Genomic DNA, 17,409 nt, shown 5'->3' on the forward strand with positions numbered 1-17,409 from the left:
TTACTTTCTGCATTACTTTGAAATGTCCCACTGGACATTTAGGATGATAAAAACCTGTTAGTAATTATTAAGTATAGAACATAATTCCATATTGAATTTAAAATGTTAGCATAGGCCCTCCCTGGTGGCGCAGCAGGTTAAAGCACAGTACTGAGAAGCTAAAGCCACTTTCACATGAGTTAGATTCCCGCCTGCCCCGGAGGTGACCACATGGCGTGGCAGACCTCTCCTGACCCTCCCGCTGCTCCCCTCAGCAGTGTACTTCATCGATCTGCCTGTTCTGCTCCCCACTCTGTCTCTGGTGAAGCCTCTCGCCACCTCTGAGCCTCTGGCCTGTACCCCAGTTCTGTATGCACAAATAAATAAATCTTTTAAAAAAATGTTAGCATAACTTTAATACTCATCATATTTTCCAAGAATGTAAATGATATTACCATATATATTAAAGAGAAATTTATTTTGTTTGTAATTTTACTAGTAACTGTTGCTAATCTGAAAACTCATGCCACTGGTGGCACTGCACTCATATTTGTGAGGCCAACACAACAGACCTGAATCAATCTACAACATGTATCTGCCCCCATTATGGAGATTTCAAGAATATATATGACAATAACTATTTAGTCTTTATATCAAAATGTCAAATGCTTTTAAAGTTTCAATTATTTAAATTGCATGACATCTTACTTATTTTTCTAATTGAAAATTGCTTGATTTGGGTCCTTGGACTTTTATTATTATTATCTTTATATTTTTTAGAGCAGCTTAAGTTCCACAGCAAAATTGAGCATAAAATAGTGCTTCCATATACTTCCTTCTCAAAAGTTCCCCTACCATCAACATCCATACCAGAATTAGTCTACATTGATACATGACTACCATCCACATCCTTGGTTTATATTGGGTTCATGGTGTTCTACATATGGGTTTTGACTTATAACATATAATGAATATCTATCATTATAGTATTATACAGAATAGTTTTAGTGCCTTGAAAATTCTCTGTGTCCTGTCTATTAGTAACAGGGTGGTCCCCAGGAAAAGGGGAAGCTCCAGGTTCCCTACCCCACCCAGAAGTAGAGTGGAGTTGAGGATAGAAAAAGAAGAGAAGAGAAGGAATCTGAAGAGGAAGAAGCAGGATAGAGAGCCAGAAGGAAACCTGAGGAAGCCACATGGAGCAGCAAGCATGTGAGGAAGAAACTGTGCTTGTTTCTTGGCCCTAGACTGGTTGAAAGAGATGTGGGTGAAAGACCCGTGGGGAGGTTGACTATGGCAGTGTTTATATTGATTTTGATTTTGCTCTTTTCCTCCCAGGCTTGTCTGGCCATTTCTGACCCTTTTCTATGGGTCCCGGACAGAAGGTGCTTTACGCTTGTGGTGGGCTTTCAGGCCTTGCTTTAGACCAATCCCTTTTGGGTTCAGGTGCTTGATTTAGAAATTATATTCTTTGTCTTCTGCATTGTATACCCACTGTATTAAAGTCCCTTTTCATTAAAGTCTTATATGTTTTGTCTTGATGCAGCGGATGGCAGAACCTATTTAGAACAGACAGGTTTGGGGGTTCCGTGGTGCCCCTCTCTCCCTGCCCTGTAACAGACTTGGCGCCCAACTCACATATTCATACCTCTGTCTCCCCAACCCTGACCTTTCTAATGACACTGTGGTTTTCCCTTTTCCAGAATGTCATGTAGTTTTAGTCAGAACCCTGATTAAGCCAGACTATATGCAGTCTTTTCAGAGAGACTTTTTTTTTGCTTAGTAATATACATTTAATGTTTTCTATTCCTATTTATTTATTTTATATTACCTGTGAAGATAGTTAATATTACACTTGAATTTCACTTCAGTATAGCATAGGAAATGGTATAAAAGATCTTTACTTTTTCTTACAAATTTATTTTTTACTTAAAATTTCCCCCATCTTTATTGAGGTACAGCTGATAAATAAAAGTTATGCATATTTAGGTTATACAATGTGGCTCTTTTTTACGGGTGTACAATGTGATGTGGAATCTACTAATAAAGTCAAACTCATAGAACCAGAGATAAGAGTGGTGGTTGAGAGGGTTAGGGTGTGGGGGAAGTGGGGAGAAGTTGGTCAAAGGGTATAAACTTCCAGTTGTAAAATGAATAAATTCCATGGATCTCATGTACAACATAGCAATTATAGTTTATAATACTGTATTGTATAGTTGAAATTTGCTAAAGCAAAAGTAGGGTATCAGCTCTCTTACCACAATAAAGTAACTATGAGATAATGAATGTGTAAATTAATTGTGATAATCACTCACATTTATTTACATTAATAATATTAATTTTAAAAATGGATAGAGACTCCTCAAAAAAATTTGAATTATAATTCAGCATTCCTACTTTTAGATATATGCCTAAAAGTATTGAAAACAGGGTCTCAAAAAAATATTTGTAGAGCAGTGTTCATTGCAGCATTATTCACAATAGTCAAAAGGTGAAAGCAACCAAAATGTCCTCATCAGGGAAAGAGATAAATATGATATGTATGTAGAATGAAATATTATTCAACCTTAAACAGAAAGGAAATTCTGACACATGCTGTAATATGGATGAAACTTGATGACATTAAGCTAACTGAAATAAGTCAATCACAGAAAGATAAATAAATATGATTCCACTTATATAATAGCTAACTAGAGTACTCAAATTCATAGAGACAGAGTTTAGAAATGTGGCAGCTAGGAAGGGAGTGAGAAGTTATTATTTATAGAGTATAGACTTTCAGTTGTGCAAGAGGAAAGTCCTGGAAACTGGTTGCACAACAATGTGAATGCACTTAATACTGATGAACTGTATTCTTAAAATGAGTAAGATGGTACATTTTATGCTCTGTATATTTTACCACAGTTAAATAAAACAGGGTGAGAGGACAAAGACTGATAGAGTTGAGGTCCACAGCTCTGCAAACTTGAGGAAGGACATGGTCTATAGTCTACTTTACCCCACTTCCTTTTCCCCAACATGTTACACATCCTCCAGTGCTGAGTCAAGGAACTGTGCGTTCCTATAATAACTAAGTTATTCTTAATATGACCACCAAATGGCAAGCTGGTTGAGCTCACTGTGTGGTATCTCATGAAGCATCTTGTTGTTCAAAGACTCAGTGTGGGCAGGTGAGGGTCTCCAAATACCTGCTGATGAGGCAATCATCTCTGTGGAGCAACCCTGGGAGACTAGAGCTCTTAGCTGACTCTTGGTTGGGATCTCTCATTGCATTCACATCACTGTTTTTCTGAGTGCCCTTGCTCCAAGTAAGCAGTACTGTAGCAATTCTGCAACCTGCTTCTGGGGCCTGTTGGCATAGGAGGAAATCACCCTTAAGTATGGTTCAGAAATTAAAAACTGGAAACTTGGTGGTCAGGCATTTTTGTGAGCATATAAGAACATTGTCTCTTATACCTCCCATCTCTTGGGAACCTTTGGAGGCAGAGCAATATGTTCAGTGATAAAGACATCTGCTCTCACTTGGAAGCTCAAACACTGACACAAGAATAGTGCTCAAGGTCTGCAGTCCTATCCCCATTTGCATGTGGACCCTAGGCATGCCTTAAAGAGGTCTGCCTTCCTCCCTCTGAATGCCTTCATTTTTCTCTCTATGGACATTGGTAGGAGGCATGGACTCTTTGAGCCAAGAACTAAGACTTCTTGAAATCCAGCCTGGGAAAATTTATCTTTGCTCTAAGTAAGGCTTGATCTCAGCTATAATCACTACTTTATTCTATAATCTCTTGTCTATCCTGCAATAGCTAGAACAGGTCTCAAATAGTACCTCACACCACTCTGTCACATAAACCTCACCAAAAGTACTTTCCTTGCAGGTAACAACCTACATCATTCTAGTTATACTTTGTGACTCTTGTTAGGGGCTATATAAATTTCGCTCTAGCTACTCCCGGCACACAGGAACACACACACCCACACACACACCTTGGCTTCTGCAACTTCCTGCTCCAGTTCTTTGTTTTGATCCTTAATCTAATTTCGCTTTACATTTTGGCTCCCTCCATTGTTTCAATCATTCACACACACACAAAAAAAAAAAACTAAACACCTTTTGTGTGCTAAGACTTCCCAATGATGGTATTTCCACAGTGACAATGCCTGTGACCTCAAATGAAGAACTCTTATTCTAATGTGGGACTTCATAAACCTTTCCTTTTGAGTCAATACCTTTCCTGGAATACCGTTCTTTATTCCCAAATCTAAATTCAGCTGTTTTGCTTGTCAAATCATCATGGTCCCTCACTTAGGGCTTGCGAGTTTTCTAATCTGAAGGGCTGCTTTTGCTTTTCAAGAGCCTCATTCATCTCTTGATAGCTTCAGATAGATAACTCCAAATAATGAGGAACCAATGCATCTATATAAGGTAACTGTGGCTGCATGCCAAACTATCCAAAAACTCGGTCATAAACATCTCATGGACTTGTTCTAGGCTGAGCAGACTGGCCCTTAGCTGCAGCAGCTCTTGTACACATGTCCCCTTGCCACTTGGGGAGCAGACCGAGTTAGTCATGTCCTTCTCATTGGGAAGGCATACACACAAGGAGTGAACCCAATTCTAATGTGCAAGCACTTTTCAAGATTCTGTCACATTTGCTGACTACATTGGTCAAAATATGCCACATGAATAAACTCAGGGATAAAGAATTATGTTCTACTCATGCTGGAAAGGCCTCAAAGACACACTGTAGAGTATGGATACAGAAGTACATTGGGGATACTGATGCAACCTTTCCATCTTCTCATCACCTTGACCACCTCTGCTGTAGGTTCTCCTTTACACTGCATCCACATGTGTGTTCAAACCGCACATATGTGTGCTATCATAAAAGGTGTCATCCTCTGGGTAGCTTTTTTTTATTTGCATTTAGGCTTCTCAAATCATTTTGCTTACATGACAGTCAAATTCACAGCCTTGTCCTACATTGTCAAATGCCAACATCTCATGCAAGCATTTTCTTACTACAAATACCTTTTTTTTGAGACTAGAAATTGTGGAAATGTGATTCGTAGGGAAATATAATTAGTAAAGAATGTTCTAGATATGAATTTCAAAAATTAATTTTGTGCTTTTTGATTAATAGATGAATTTCTTCCTAAGTCAGGAGTCAATGTCTTCTGTTTTGAGTCAGCTTTGAAAATGTGACATGAGAGGAGATGTACAAATGTGAGTGATTAGGGCTAAATGGACACATGACTCCCCATGTGTTCCTTGTGTTCATGAGAGAACTGGTAATTCTGAGATTGTATAAGTTGTTGACATGAGGTTGGAGTCTTATTGAAGGCTCACAAAAAGAAGTTCATAGAGCATCTCTGTACTAATGTTCTTGGTATTTTGGCACAGTATCTTTTTTTGTGCTATACAGGTGATGGCAGAACTGAGAGTGACCTTATAGCACTAAGCTATGATGGAAAGATGACTGAATACTAGACTGTTATAAACCATAGCATTAGCAATGTGTGTTCAGATAAGTCTCTTAACCTCTTTGAATCTTAGTTTTCTCATTTGCAAATATAGGCTGGGACCAGATATTCTTAAGACTTTGCTTATCTCTTAGAGTCTGCGATAGCGAAAAATAACACTTTAGTTAATAATTGCAAAACTTTTTAACTATTCTTTAGCATTGCAGAGTTGCTAAAAGGAAAAATAGGAATTTTCCAATGACCTGGATAAAAGCCAGTCTTGTCCCCCTATTTATGAATGATGTATTATGAAAAGATAAAACATGCTACAGATAATGTCTTCAGTCCTGTGCATCTTGAAACTAGGTAAGAAGATACAACTTACTTTATACAAACCCACCTTTTGTATAAAGTTATATAGAAAAACAGCTGAAAATGTTTGTCTCACTGATAATGGGTTAACATTATCATGTTTATATGTAGAAAATCCTATTTCCCACTTAACAAATGCATGTTCTAAATGATATAATGAAGGCCTTACTAGTGAATTGTGACTAGGATGTCTTTCAGTACCTCAAGAACTCCTTTAAGAAATCAATGATAGTGGGGCCCTCCCTGGTGGTGCAGCGAGTTAAAGCACAGCACTAAGAAGCTTAAGCCACTTCCGCATGAGTTCGATTCCTGACTGCCCCGGAGGAGATCCACATGGCGCAGCAGACCTCTCCTAACCTGCCTGCTGCTCCCCTCAGCAGTGTACTTCATTGATTTGCCTGTTCTGCTCCCCTCTGTCTCTGGTGAATCCTCTCACCCTCTGCATCTCTGGCCTGTGACTTCTATATGCATAAATAAATAAATCTTTAAAAAAAAAAAAAGAAATCAATGATAGTGTATTCCTCAAATCTCCAGTGTAGTTATTTTAGTTACAAATAGAAAGGAATTGCAAAGATACTGTAATTGATTTGCTGGCAAGTTTACAGCCTCTATCAATGATTTATTGGCTTTAAATGGCTCCCTGTGAATTTCAACAGTTAAGAGTTATCCACTTATTATTTCTCAGTGCATTAGGCTATTGGTATGATAGGCTGTCTCTGGATGTAGGCTATGTCTTCCATCTACTTCTCACTATCATTAGTGAGTTAGATATTTTTTAGACTATAATTATTGCCACTTGAGCTCTTAGCATCCACACATTCAATAGTTCACTGGAACTATATTACCAGGAGTCAAGTGTTTTAGACACCTGAGTGAAAACAGTCATTATAAAAAAATAAAAATTTCCCACATTGCTCTATAAATAAATGAGATAATATCAGAGCACTTTGTAAATTGTAAAATACTATGCACAAGCAATTTGCAATTTTCTTGTTATGTTTAAACTATTTTCTCATTGTTCTTGATGGTAAAATTAACAAAATCTTTATTTTTGCACACATGAATATTAGCTGCTATAGTTTTTACCATCAGTTTTAATGTCCCTAAATGTTATCTTACCACTGAAGTTGTGATAGCCGCTTTGTATGTGTGTGTGTCACAATAAATACATTAAAAAGTTCACAATGCAAAATTAGACACTATTCCTTGATGGAAGTTTTTTTTCCTGTCCTTTAATTAAAATCTCACTTTAGTCAAACACATTGAATTTTAGGTCCATTTTTCCTTTTCTCTTAAATTTTAAACTACCAAGAGAGACTTATGGGAATATTATTTTTAATTTAATCTTCATGTAGGTGCCCAATGTCAATATAACTTCACATTAAGGCATAGAATATTGTTTACTGTTTTGTCATGAACTCTTAACTATCTGTTTGATAAAATCATTTCATTGTCATCCCTCTAAGATGTTGCTCTCAAACACTTCTGGCTATGTTTCTTTAATTTTTTTTAAATATTTATTTATTCATACAGAACTGGGGTACAGGGCAGAGATGCGGAGGGTGAGAGGATTCACCAGTGACAGAGTGGGGAGCAGAACAGGCAGATGGATGAAGTACACTGCTGAGGGGAGCAGTGGGCGGGTCAGAAGAGGTCTGCCACGCCATGTGGGTCACCTCCGGGGCAGGCGGGGATCGAACTCATGGGTGAGTGGCTTTAGCTTCTTAGTGCTGTGCTTTAACCCGGTGCACCACCAGGGAGGGCCCTGTTTCTTTAAATTTTTATGGAGACACTGTATCAGAGAAATATGCTATGATAACCAGCAACTTTTATTACTCTATCAGATGAATCTATATTAAAGGAAATCCACTCTACATCTAACATATAAGCAAAATTGAATTGAACTTGTGCCCATCAGCTTAAACTAGAGTTTCTCAACCTCAGCAATACATACATTTAGGCTAGGTAATACTCTGCATTGGAAGAAGAACTGTGCCTTCTATAATGTTTAGTGTACCTCAACTCACTAGACGCTAGTATTAGTTCATCTAAATTTTAACAAACAAAAATGTCTGCAAATGCCCCTGCAGGCAAAATCAACCCCAACTGAGAGCCACTGGCTTAGATATAGATCAATCAGGCTATTCTTCAACTTGGTTTATATATTTTTATAGGAAGAAGTTTTGATCTGCTTAATTTAATGTGTTATTACCCTCTGCTACTAAGATTAGAGGAGATGTTCAATGTCTGCAACAAACTACTCATCTGCAATAAAGACCACTAATTTATACAGGCTTACTGAGCTCTATTTATGCTACCAAGTGCTACTTACATGTTATCTCATTTAGTTATGTTTCTGCTTTAGTTCTGCTGTTGATGCAGTAAATACAAATTCCTAGAAACTTTTTATACAAATTCTAGAACAGCAAATATTCTAGACTTTTGAAACTCCTAAACTTTTTTTTTGTAAATGAGAATTATTTTATTTTTTTTAAATTTTTTAGCACATTTTACAATTATCTGATTCCAGAATCTGTGTTCTCCTGACTATGCCACACAAGCCAGAGTTACATTTTACAGATGAAGACACCGTGGAGACAGCCCAAACCTGGCCCTCCGACACCCATTCTCAGGCTATGCCACCCTGCAACCTCTCCAAGAACAGGCAGGCACTGAGAAAAGAAAATGTGTCTGGATTGTTTGATCTGAATTAGTGACCATCTTATGCTTACCTGCAGGCCACAGAATGCTGCCTAAATGGGATTAAATTATGTTTGTGCCTCTGTGAACCGTCTATGGGTAGAAGACAGTTTTTCATTAGGGGCTTTGTGCTGTGTTGGCTCTGACATCCTTCCCTTTATCCTGTTCCATCACAGCCCATGTTGATTGACGAACTCTATGACCTAGTGCTAGATGCCATCTTTGGCTTTAGCTTCAAGGGTGATGTTCGGGAGCCATTCTGCAGCATCCTGAGCGTCCTGAATGGACTCACCGTGCCTATCACCAGCATCGACATTCCCTCAGGTGCTGGGTCCAAGGAGGGTGGGGAGATTAGGACCCTTTTCTGTTTTGCGGTAGGCACTTAGAGTCCTCATTCTTCAAAGTTCAGACCAAGCCTGAAGTAAACTAAATTTAGGGGACAGACAGCTTAATGGCTTCCTATAGCCGGATCCATGTTGCTGGGGAGTAAAGTTCAGGAGTGCTCTTTACATGCTCACTCCAAGAGAACAAAGCCCAAGGGTACATGGAACTCCAAGGTTGCAAGTTCCTCAAGTGGTAGTCCAAGGGGCTTCCTACTACTTTAGGACAAGAGTTACACGGGACTCAACGTCTGCCTTTCCCACTCTTCCTGAATACCTCTCTTTTCAGGATGGCGTGTGGAGAAGGGAAACCCTGGAGGTATCCAACCAGACCTGCTCATCTCCCTGACAGCACCCAAAAAGTCTGCAACTCAGTTTACTGGCCGCTACCACTACCTGGGGGGTCGTTTCGTGCCACCTGCTCTGGAAAAGAAGTACCAGCTGAACCTGCCAGCCTACCCTGACACTGAGTGTGTCTACCGTCTGCAGTGAGGGACCGTGGGTGGGCATTCTTCCCAATAACGCCTCAGTCCTCTCTCGCGGAGCCATGGAGTCCCAGGAACTCTTCTGGCCATGAAAACCATGACAAGAGCCAAAAAGCAACACTGGAGATGTGGGGCCATCCCCGGGGGAACAGAACTGGCAAGAGGGGTTATTACAGCCTTTTAGGGGCAATGAAAATGACCTTGAGTTGTTGAAAAGGCTCCCAAGTGTGGTGTGCTGTCCTTTACTCACAGTTCTTGCCCATCGAGGAGGCAGACAGGGATGCTGGACAAGGTTCTCCAGCTTTCTCCCGTTTAACAGTGTGGCTAGACTGGAGGGTCTCAGAAGCTCTCTTCAAAGATATACAAGCAAACACTGAGTTGGTACTCAGGACCCTCAGGATGGGAAGATGTCAAGACCACACGTTGGCCGGGAGCCTACGCCAGCGTTTGTTCAACCACAGGATAGTGTTAGAATCTAGCAAGATGTAAGTGGAATTTGGCTCATGACCTAAATTTGTATGTTTTTCTAGCCTTCACAACATGTCACAGTGCTTTTCACATAAGTCTACATTTTTGTTTAAAGTCCCGGAGCGGTTCCCCGCCGAAGGGATGCCTCACAGGACGGGACCTGCAGGACTCGTCTCTCTGAGGCTTCAACTCCTGAAAAGGAGTGGAGCCCCACACTGTCCTGATCTTCAGTCTTCTTTTGTTTCTTCTTTTTGGTTCTCTGATCTGAGCTGGCTCTAGCTCTTTCCTCCTCCTCCTTCTCTCGTTGCTGCCATTTCCTCTTCTTACCTTGGCCACTTAAGCCATCATGTGCTCTGCTCTCTGCACCCTCAGTCCTTCTGCCCTCGCCATCATCTCTTCCGCTCCAGACCTCCTCTTGGTGCCATCGTCTTTTCTTCTTGCTTCTGCTTTTTCTATTACCACATTCTCTACCTTCTGCTTTCCTGGTGCCACCATTTACAACTGCCTCCTCAGCATCCTCCTCTATGCCCAAGTCTCTCTTTTCAGCATGCCGCCGCCTCTTCTTGTTTCTGCTGTGTGGGCCTGTGCATGCTCTGCTCTCCATGTCCTCCACCTGCTGCCCCTTTACCTCTTCTTTTGTCTGAGGCCTCTATCTCTGCTCCATGGTGTGGCATCTTCTTCCCTTTCCTGCAAAACTGCGTAGTTTGTTCTCTGCTCTTCAGTTCCCCAAGGTCCTCTATTCCTGTAGCCTCTTCCTCCTCATTCCCTACAGCTGCTCCCTCGCTCTCATCTGTGACCTTTTCTTGATGTCGTTTTTTCTTCTTCTTCCTGATGCCCTGTTCAGTGTGTTCTGGGCAGTCCTCTTCTGCATTCCTTTCAGCTGTTGTAGCCTCTTCCTCCTCTTTCTGCTTCCTTTTCTTTTTTTTGGGGGGGGGGGCTTGCTCTCAGCCTGCAGTTGAGGTGTCCCAGGGTCCTGGCCTTTGAGATGAACCAGGAAGGCCTGCTCCTAGGCCTCTAACCGAGCAAGCTTAGCCTTCATCGTGATTCCAAGACGGGCAGCCTTGTGTGCTGTTCGCCCCTCACAGGCCTGGAGCAGCATCTCATCCGCCAGAATCTCTGGTGGCGGGGACTCCTGGTTGTCATCATCACTGTTCTCCAAGTCCTTGTCTGGCTTCTCTCCACCTGAAGTCAGTGTGGCCATTTCCACAAACTTCTGATACTGCAAGTTGGGCTTGGGCTGATTGTGACGGGGGGGGTCTCCGTAGAAAGATGCCATATCTGTACTCCATCCTGATTCGTTTCCACTACTAAGCTGGCAGCAGTCTTGTTGAAGAACTCATTCTACCAGTGGTTTGTGAACTTGGCAGGGTCATGTCCCACCCCATGAGTGTCCTGTTTCAGTGTCACCCTGAGGGCCTGGGTGATTCCATTCTCTCTCCGGCCCAGAGCTTTGCCTTGAGTCCATCCATGCTTTAGCAGCTGCTCCTCAGCAAACTTCATCCCACAACTCTTGACCTCTAGGGTGATACTCATGGTGAGACGAATCACTGCCCATGAGCCATCGCGAAAGACAAGGTCACTATCATTCCGTCAGGCTGGGTCCTCTCCGCAGATACACGTGCCAGACCCGACACGGGTCTAAACTCTTTTTACATTCTTTGCTATGCTCATTTTGTGATCTTGAGCAACTTATTAAACTTCATATGTTTTAATTTTGACAACAGCATTAGTTATTGTCATCATTCTTACCCATGTAAGCTATGGTTTGAGAAAATAATACTCTTTGGTGTAGAATTGTGTCAGAAACTTCTTAGTTTGGTCTAGACCCTTTTATTTATATTTTATTTTGTTTCCCTGCACTGGAGACAAGTTCATAAAGACAGCTCTCTGGGAGGGAAAGGGTAGGGGGGATAGGTAAAGGGAGTTAATTTTTTTGTGGTGGGCAGACACGAAACATTCAATGGTGGTCATAATGTAGATGATGTTGAAATATAAAGCTGTACACCTGCAACTTATACTATGTTGCAAACCAACATCTCAATTTTAAAAATATCTCTAGTTTCCCGGGTGCTTACTAACATACTATTTTATAATACTAGAGTTTCTTTTATTTTGTTTTTCCTTAAGGTTAGAGACATACTTGGACACTCAATAAATCTTTGCCAACAGACTGCATAAACAAACATGAATATATACAAAATGATTATCTATAGAAATTACACAAGTTTTTTCCAAAGAATATCAGCAATCATTTATATTCCAGCAGTCGATGATCCACTGTGAATAGTTGTGTGCTTTGGCATATCCTAGCAGCTTATTTCTCCAAATTAAGAATGCTGAGGATTCCTATCAGCATTTTCTCAAAGTACTGCACTATCATCAATAACAATTCCTCACTTAAATCTTGGTGGACATTAACTGTAAGATATGAAAACACTTGTACACACAGAGGAAAGATAGAAAACTTTGCCATCAGCTTAATTATGTTAGCTTGCCTTACAAAACTGTACTTCACATTAATTTCTTCTTTCTTCACTTATCCAGTCCTTTCATCTCAGAAAATGCTTAACCACCTTCTGAAGACCTATTATATAGGGTGTCAGGCAAATGAGCTATCCCCATAGCAAGAGAATAATGAATGCAGTGTCACCGGAAGACAAAAAATAGCCAGCAGTATTAATCATTGATAAATGGTATTGAGCATTTTCTTTTCTCTTTAAAGTGAAAGGTAAGCTTTCTACAAAGCATTGGTAGGGTGGGTAAACAAAAAGGGACTGGGAATTTAGGGCTGACTTAAGCAGGAGGCAAGTTTAGCTGTAGTGTCATCCACTTTGTACAGTTGCTAAATGTGCCTGGCACAGCATCTAGAAAAGGAAAATATTTTGACTACATTTATTTGAAAGAAATTAAAAGCATTAGGTCGCATTTTCAAAGGCAGTCCTGCAGTCCATTTCAGAGGAACTAATATATGAATGCTTTCATTTTGCACTACATTTGAGGCTTACAGGTATGATTCCATATTGATTACTAAATGTTATTTAGTAATATGAAATCACATTTTTATTTTTAAAGGTTTATTTATTTATGCATATAATGCATATAAGAACTGTGGTATAGGCCATAGGCATAGGGGGTGAAAGGACCCACCAGAGACAGAGTGGGGAGCAGACAGGCAAATTGACTGAAATATACTGCTGTGGGGAGCAGTTGGGGGGGGGGTCCGGTCAGAGAGGTCTGCTTTGCCATATGGGTCATCTCCCTGGCCAGGGATCGAACTCATGCTGCAGTAGCTAGGGATAGCCTCATAATGCTGTGCTTTAACCCATTGCACCACCAACATTTTTAGAACTGCACTATGAAATCTTTATTTCCATATATGGGCAATGGTCACTAAGAAATATGAGCCCTTTGTCCTCAAATCAAATAATTATTTCCCTTAAAGCTGTGAAGGATAAACCATGGAAAGTTACTTGAGATCATATAGTATTCATTCTTCTTGCACAGACAAATGGAGATTTCAGGGTTAAGAAAATGAGAATTGGGTCCTCCCTGGTGGCTCAGCGGGTTAAAGCACAGCACTAAGAAGCTAAAGCCACTTCAGCATGAGTTTGGTGCCCGTCCTGCAGGTAACCCACATGGCACAGCAGACCTCTTCTGACCTGCCTGCTGCTCCCCTCATTAGTGTACTTTGTCAGTCAGCCTGTTCTGCTCCCCACTCTGTTTCTTGTGAATCCTCTCACTGACCCTGTACCTCTGGCCTGTACCCCAGTTCTGTATGCATAAATAAATAAATATTTAAAAATAGAAAATGAGGGCCCTCCCCAGTGGCGCAGCGGGTTGAAGCACAGCACTGAGAAGCTAAAGCCACTTCCGCACTAGTTCGATTCCCGCCTGCCCGGGAGGTGGCCACATGGCGTGGCAGACCTCTCCTGACCCTCCCGCTGCTCCCCTCAGCAGTGTACTTTGTCGATCTGCCTGTTCTACTCCCCACTCTGTCTCTGGAGAAGCCTCTTGCCGCCCCTGAGCCTCTGGCCTGTACCCCAGTTCTGTATGCACAAATAAATCTTTAAAAAAAATAGAAAATGAGAATTATTGTATTCCTTCTGTCATAAGGTCTCATTTCCAGAAGCTCTTCCTTGAGAGAATACAGTTATTAACAGGAAACATGAGTCTAAGCACCAATTAGATGAAAAACAGTCAAGGATTATGGTAAGGAGATGCTCACAGATACATATTGATGTTAAAGTAGTTGTTATGAGACACCTTTCTCAATCACCTTGTAAAATAATGTATGAAATCCTTGTACAACACACCATATGTTAGCTAAGGCATCTTCTCAGGCAGTATAAGAAGCTAGTTCTGAAAATAAAGGCAGCACTGATTAAGTCAAGAAACATTACTATTTCATGCAAGTGTCAAGATTTATCTATAGGACAATCAGAAGCTGAAGAGCACATTTGTGATATTTTCTAATTTATAAAAATGAGAGAATTTTAAAAATTATCCTTAAAAGTCGAAACAGAGAACGCTGAACATATGGTCTAAGAGGTGGGGTTCATTAATTTCAGAACCATTATTCCTTTTCTAAAAATACATGTCATGTATATATAACTAATGTTTTATTATATGTTATAATGTGTTATTTCATTTTCAGTAACTAGTAGATATATAATATCTATTTTGACTGTACTTTCACTAAGAAAGTTGTTAATTACTCAATGTAGGTCTAAAACAGAAATGCTTTAAGGTAAATATCCAAAGTAGTGGTTCTCAATGCCCTCGGATTTGCAACTGTAAGTTGGTAATGATCATGTGATGTGCTGGAAGAATAATGTGTCTCTGTAAATTAAAGCAATGAAAGGAATCTTGTTTCAAGAAGAGGAACACACTGATCAAGTGCTTTGGGATCACTAGTAGAAGCAGGGGCAGGTAGAATTTATAGAGGGTATGCAGTGTGACACTAGGCTTCCAGGTTTTAAATTTAGAAGATAACATTGATATATATTCCTTTTGTGGATTTACCCTTTCCTCATTAGTATTTGGCAGGTAAATGATGAAAGTTGTATTAGTGTCTCCAGATTCATTTTCTTCTTTATGATAAGTTCTATCTTCTTTGCATGTCATTGGAATTTCTTATCTAATTTCTTCCCTTTTGCCCCAGTCCTCCCATTTCCTATTTATCCCCAGCACACACACACCACACACACACACACAGAGTAATGCAAAAAATAGATTCATCTGAACATAACAAAGATTCTCATCCCAAGTTGCCTAGACAATAAGTTAACTGGAACTAGGAGACTTTGTCTTTTCCCAGCATTAGTTCAATAATCAAGCTCAACTTCCAATGCTACCTGTAGCTTCCTGTCCACATACTTTTCTCTTCACAGACAATAGCATCTCAAGAGCTTCACAGGGCACATGTGCTGGAGCTGTTAGCATCCTAAACCCAGCCTTTTTATCCTACTCAATGACAACACCACCATCTCAAATCTGCTCCATGAGAGAGGCCCAAGGGTGAAAGATTCAATTCGTTGGAATTAAACTCAAGTCAGGTCCAGAAAATGTTCTTTGTGGATGATGGACAGATAGGATACTATGACCACCTCTGCTAGCTGACTCTGCCCTTCTCTTTCCCAGCTGACACCTATTCCTTAACCGCATACTGTTTGACTTTTTATCCTAACCAATTGTATGACAATTGACAGCCCTGTAAGAGAATTACTGGGTCAAGACTTTCTTATTTACTGTATATTCACCCGTAATTACGTATCCACAATACTGTATTTGAAGCATGATTTCTAACAGTGAAATGAAAAATGTTTTTCACATTTAAAAGTTACTTTAGTATCAAATAACATGAGAAGATAGCAAGTACTTCAAATATTTTTGTTAGGAAAAATTTTCTGGGGATTCAAAATTCAAACTATACAATTGCATCATCTACTTTGTGATTCTGATTCTGGAACAGATTTACTTGGACATTTAAAAATGGGAATCTAAAGAAACTTTCTTAGAGAATGGATAGTGAGAGCTTTTATTGATCATGGAATCTGCTGGTTTGTGATTTATAACCTTTATTGTGTTAAGGTAGGTTCCCTTTATTCCCATTTGTTTAGAGTTTTCAGCAAAACAGATACTGAGTCTTATTAGATGCTTTCTCTGAATCTATTGATATTATCATGTGATTTTTATATTTTCTTTTGTTGATGTAATATATTACTTTGATTGATTTATGTGTATTAAATCATCCTTGCATCTCAGAGATAAATTCATTTGACCATGTTTGTAGCAGAATGAACAATGATGTGAAACTAAAATTTTTCTTAGTAAGAAAACCATTACATTGGAAGTTCTGGCATTTTCAAGTATAGACTTCAAGTCACCTAATTGCAGATCTTCTGTATTTTAGAAAGAACCCCATAACTTCGCTTTAGCTATACCTATGTGAAGCAGATGACGCTAGAGAGTAATCTAAATCCCAGTGCTTCAGACTTGAATGTTAAATTCTCATTTTAGTAGCATGAAAGATCATCTCCTGTTGAGGAGAAATTATTTTGCCATTAAGGAATCTTTTAAAAGAATTCTGGAGGATGATGGTGATTTTTCACTGAAACTCTACAAAAATGTTGGAATAACTGAGAGAATGAGCTTACAGTTTGTGATCTAGATAAGGTAATCAGTAGACATCTTCCTGTAAAGGGACGTTAGGATCACTGGTGTTTGTTAACCAATTGCAAACTTTCTTCTGCACTGCAATACTTTAAGAACACCCCAAAATCTTCAGTCATTTGGAATCATGTTTGTGATGATTTGGGGACTAGAAAAAGTGCCCAGGGCACTGTGAGTTGTACCCAGGTTTTGGGTGGGGAGCCAGAAACAATTTTGGGAAATGTCATCAAAACATTTACACATGATGGAGACCAATTCATAACTGTATGCCTAAGGGAGAGCTGACAAAAACAACCAGTGTTGTCTTGAGAGGAACCCTCTGAACCAGTTAGGAGAAGAAAAGATTCCAGGCTAACATACTACTTGCAGAGTTAAGAAAGGGATAATCTGGGCCCTCCCTGGTGGCGCAGCGGGTTAAAGCACAGCACTAAGAAGCTTAAGCCACTTCCACATCAGTTCGATCCCCGCCTACCCCGGAGGAGATCCAAATGGCGAGGCAGACCTCTCCTGACCCGCCCGCCGCTCCCCTCAGCAGTGTACTTGATCGATCTGCCTGTTCTACTCCCCACTCTGTCTCTGGAGAAGCCTCTTGCCGCCCCTGAGCCTCTGGCCTGTACCCCAGTTCTGTATGCACAAATAAATCTTTAAAAAAAATAGAAAATGAGAATTATTGTATTCCTTCTGTCATAAGGTCTCATTTCCAGAAGCTCTTCCTTGAGAGAATACAGTTATTAACAGGAAACATGAGTCTAAGCACCAATTAGATGAAAAACAGTCAAGGATTATGGTAAGGAGATGCTCACAGATACATATTGATGTTAAAGTAGTTGTTATGAGACACCTTTCTCAATCACCTTGTAAAATAATGTATGAAATCCTTGTACAACACACCATAT

The 17,409-nt window shown here is 40.1% G+C and overlaps 1 protein-coding gene and 1 pseudogene across 1 annotated transcript; one reads left to right on the forward strand and one right to left on the reverse strand.

Annotated features, from left to right (window-relative positions):
* Positions 1–8,658: 8,658 nt before the first annotated feature.
* Positions 8,659–9,425, forward strand: LOC101628107 (NAD(P)H-hydrate epimerase-like). Its single transcript, XM_004689908.2, has 2 exons — positions 8,659–8,832; positions 9,178–9,425. Exons 1-2 carry the CDS (start codon positions 8,688–8,690, stop codon positions 9,378–9,380), a joined length of 348 nt encoding a protein of 115 aa, XP_004689965.1. The 5' UTR covers positions 8,659–8,687; the 3' UTR covers positions 9,381–9,425.
* A 525-nt stretch (positions 9,426–9,950) lies between these two features.
* LOC101630089 lies at positions 9,951–11,374 on the reverse strand (annotated as a pseudogene).
* Between the last annotated feature and the right edge of the window lie 6,035 nt (positions 11,375–17,409).

Source organism: Condylura cristata, unplaced genomic scaffold (genome assembly GCF_000260355.1).
Source record: "Condylura cristata isolate star-nosed mole 26May11 unplaced genomic scaffold, ConCri1.0 scaffold00027, whole genome shotgun sequence".
NCBI lineage: Eukaryota > Metazoa > Chordata > Mammalia > Eulipotyphla > Talpidae > Condylura > Condylura cristata.

Bases quoted from the DNA above. Each gene is read 5' to 3' on its own strand.
- LOC101628107 (XM_004689908.2), top strand. From the start codon at position 8,688: ATGTTGATTGACGAACTCTATGACCTAGTGCTAGATGCCATCTTTGGC. The intron at 8,833-9,177 runs GTGCTGGGTCCA...CTCTCTTTTCAG, and splicing joins CAGCATCGACATTCCCTCAG to GATGGCGTGTGGAGAAGGGA.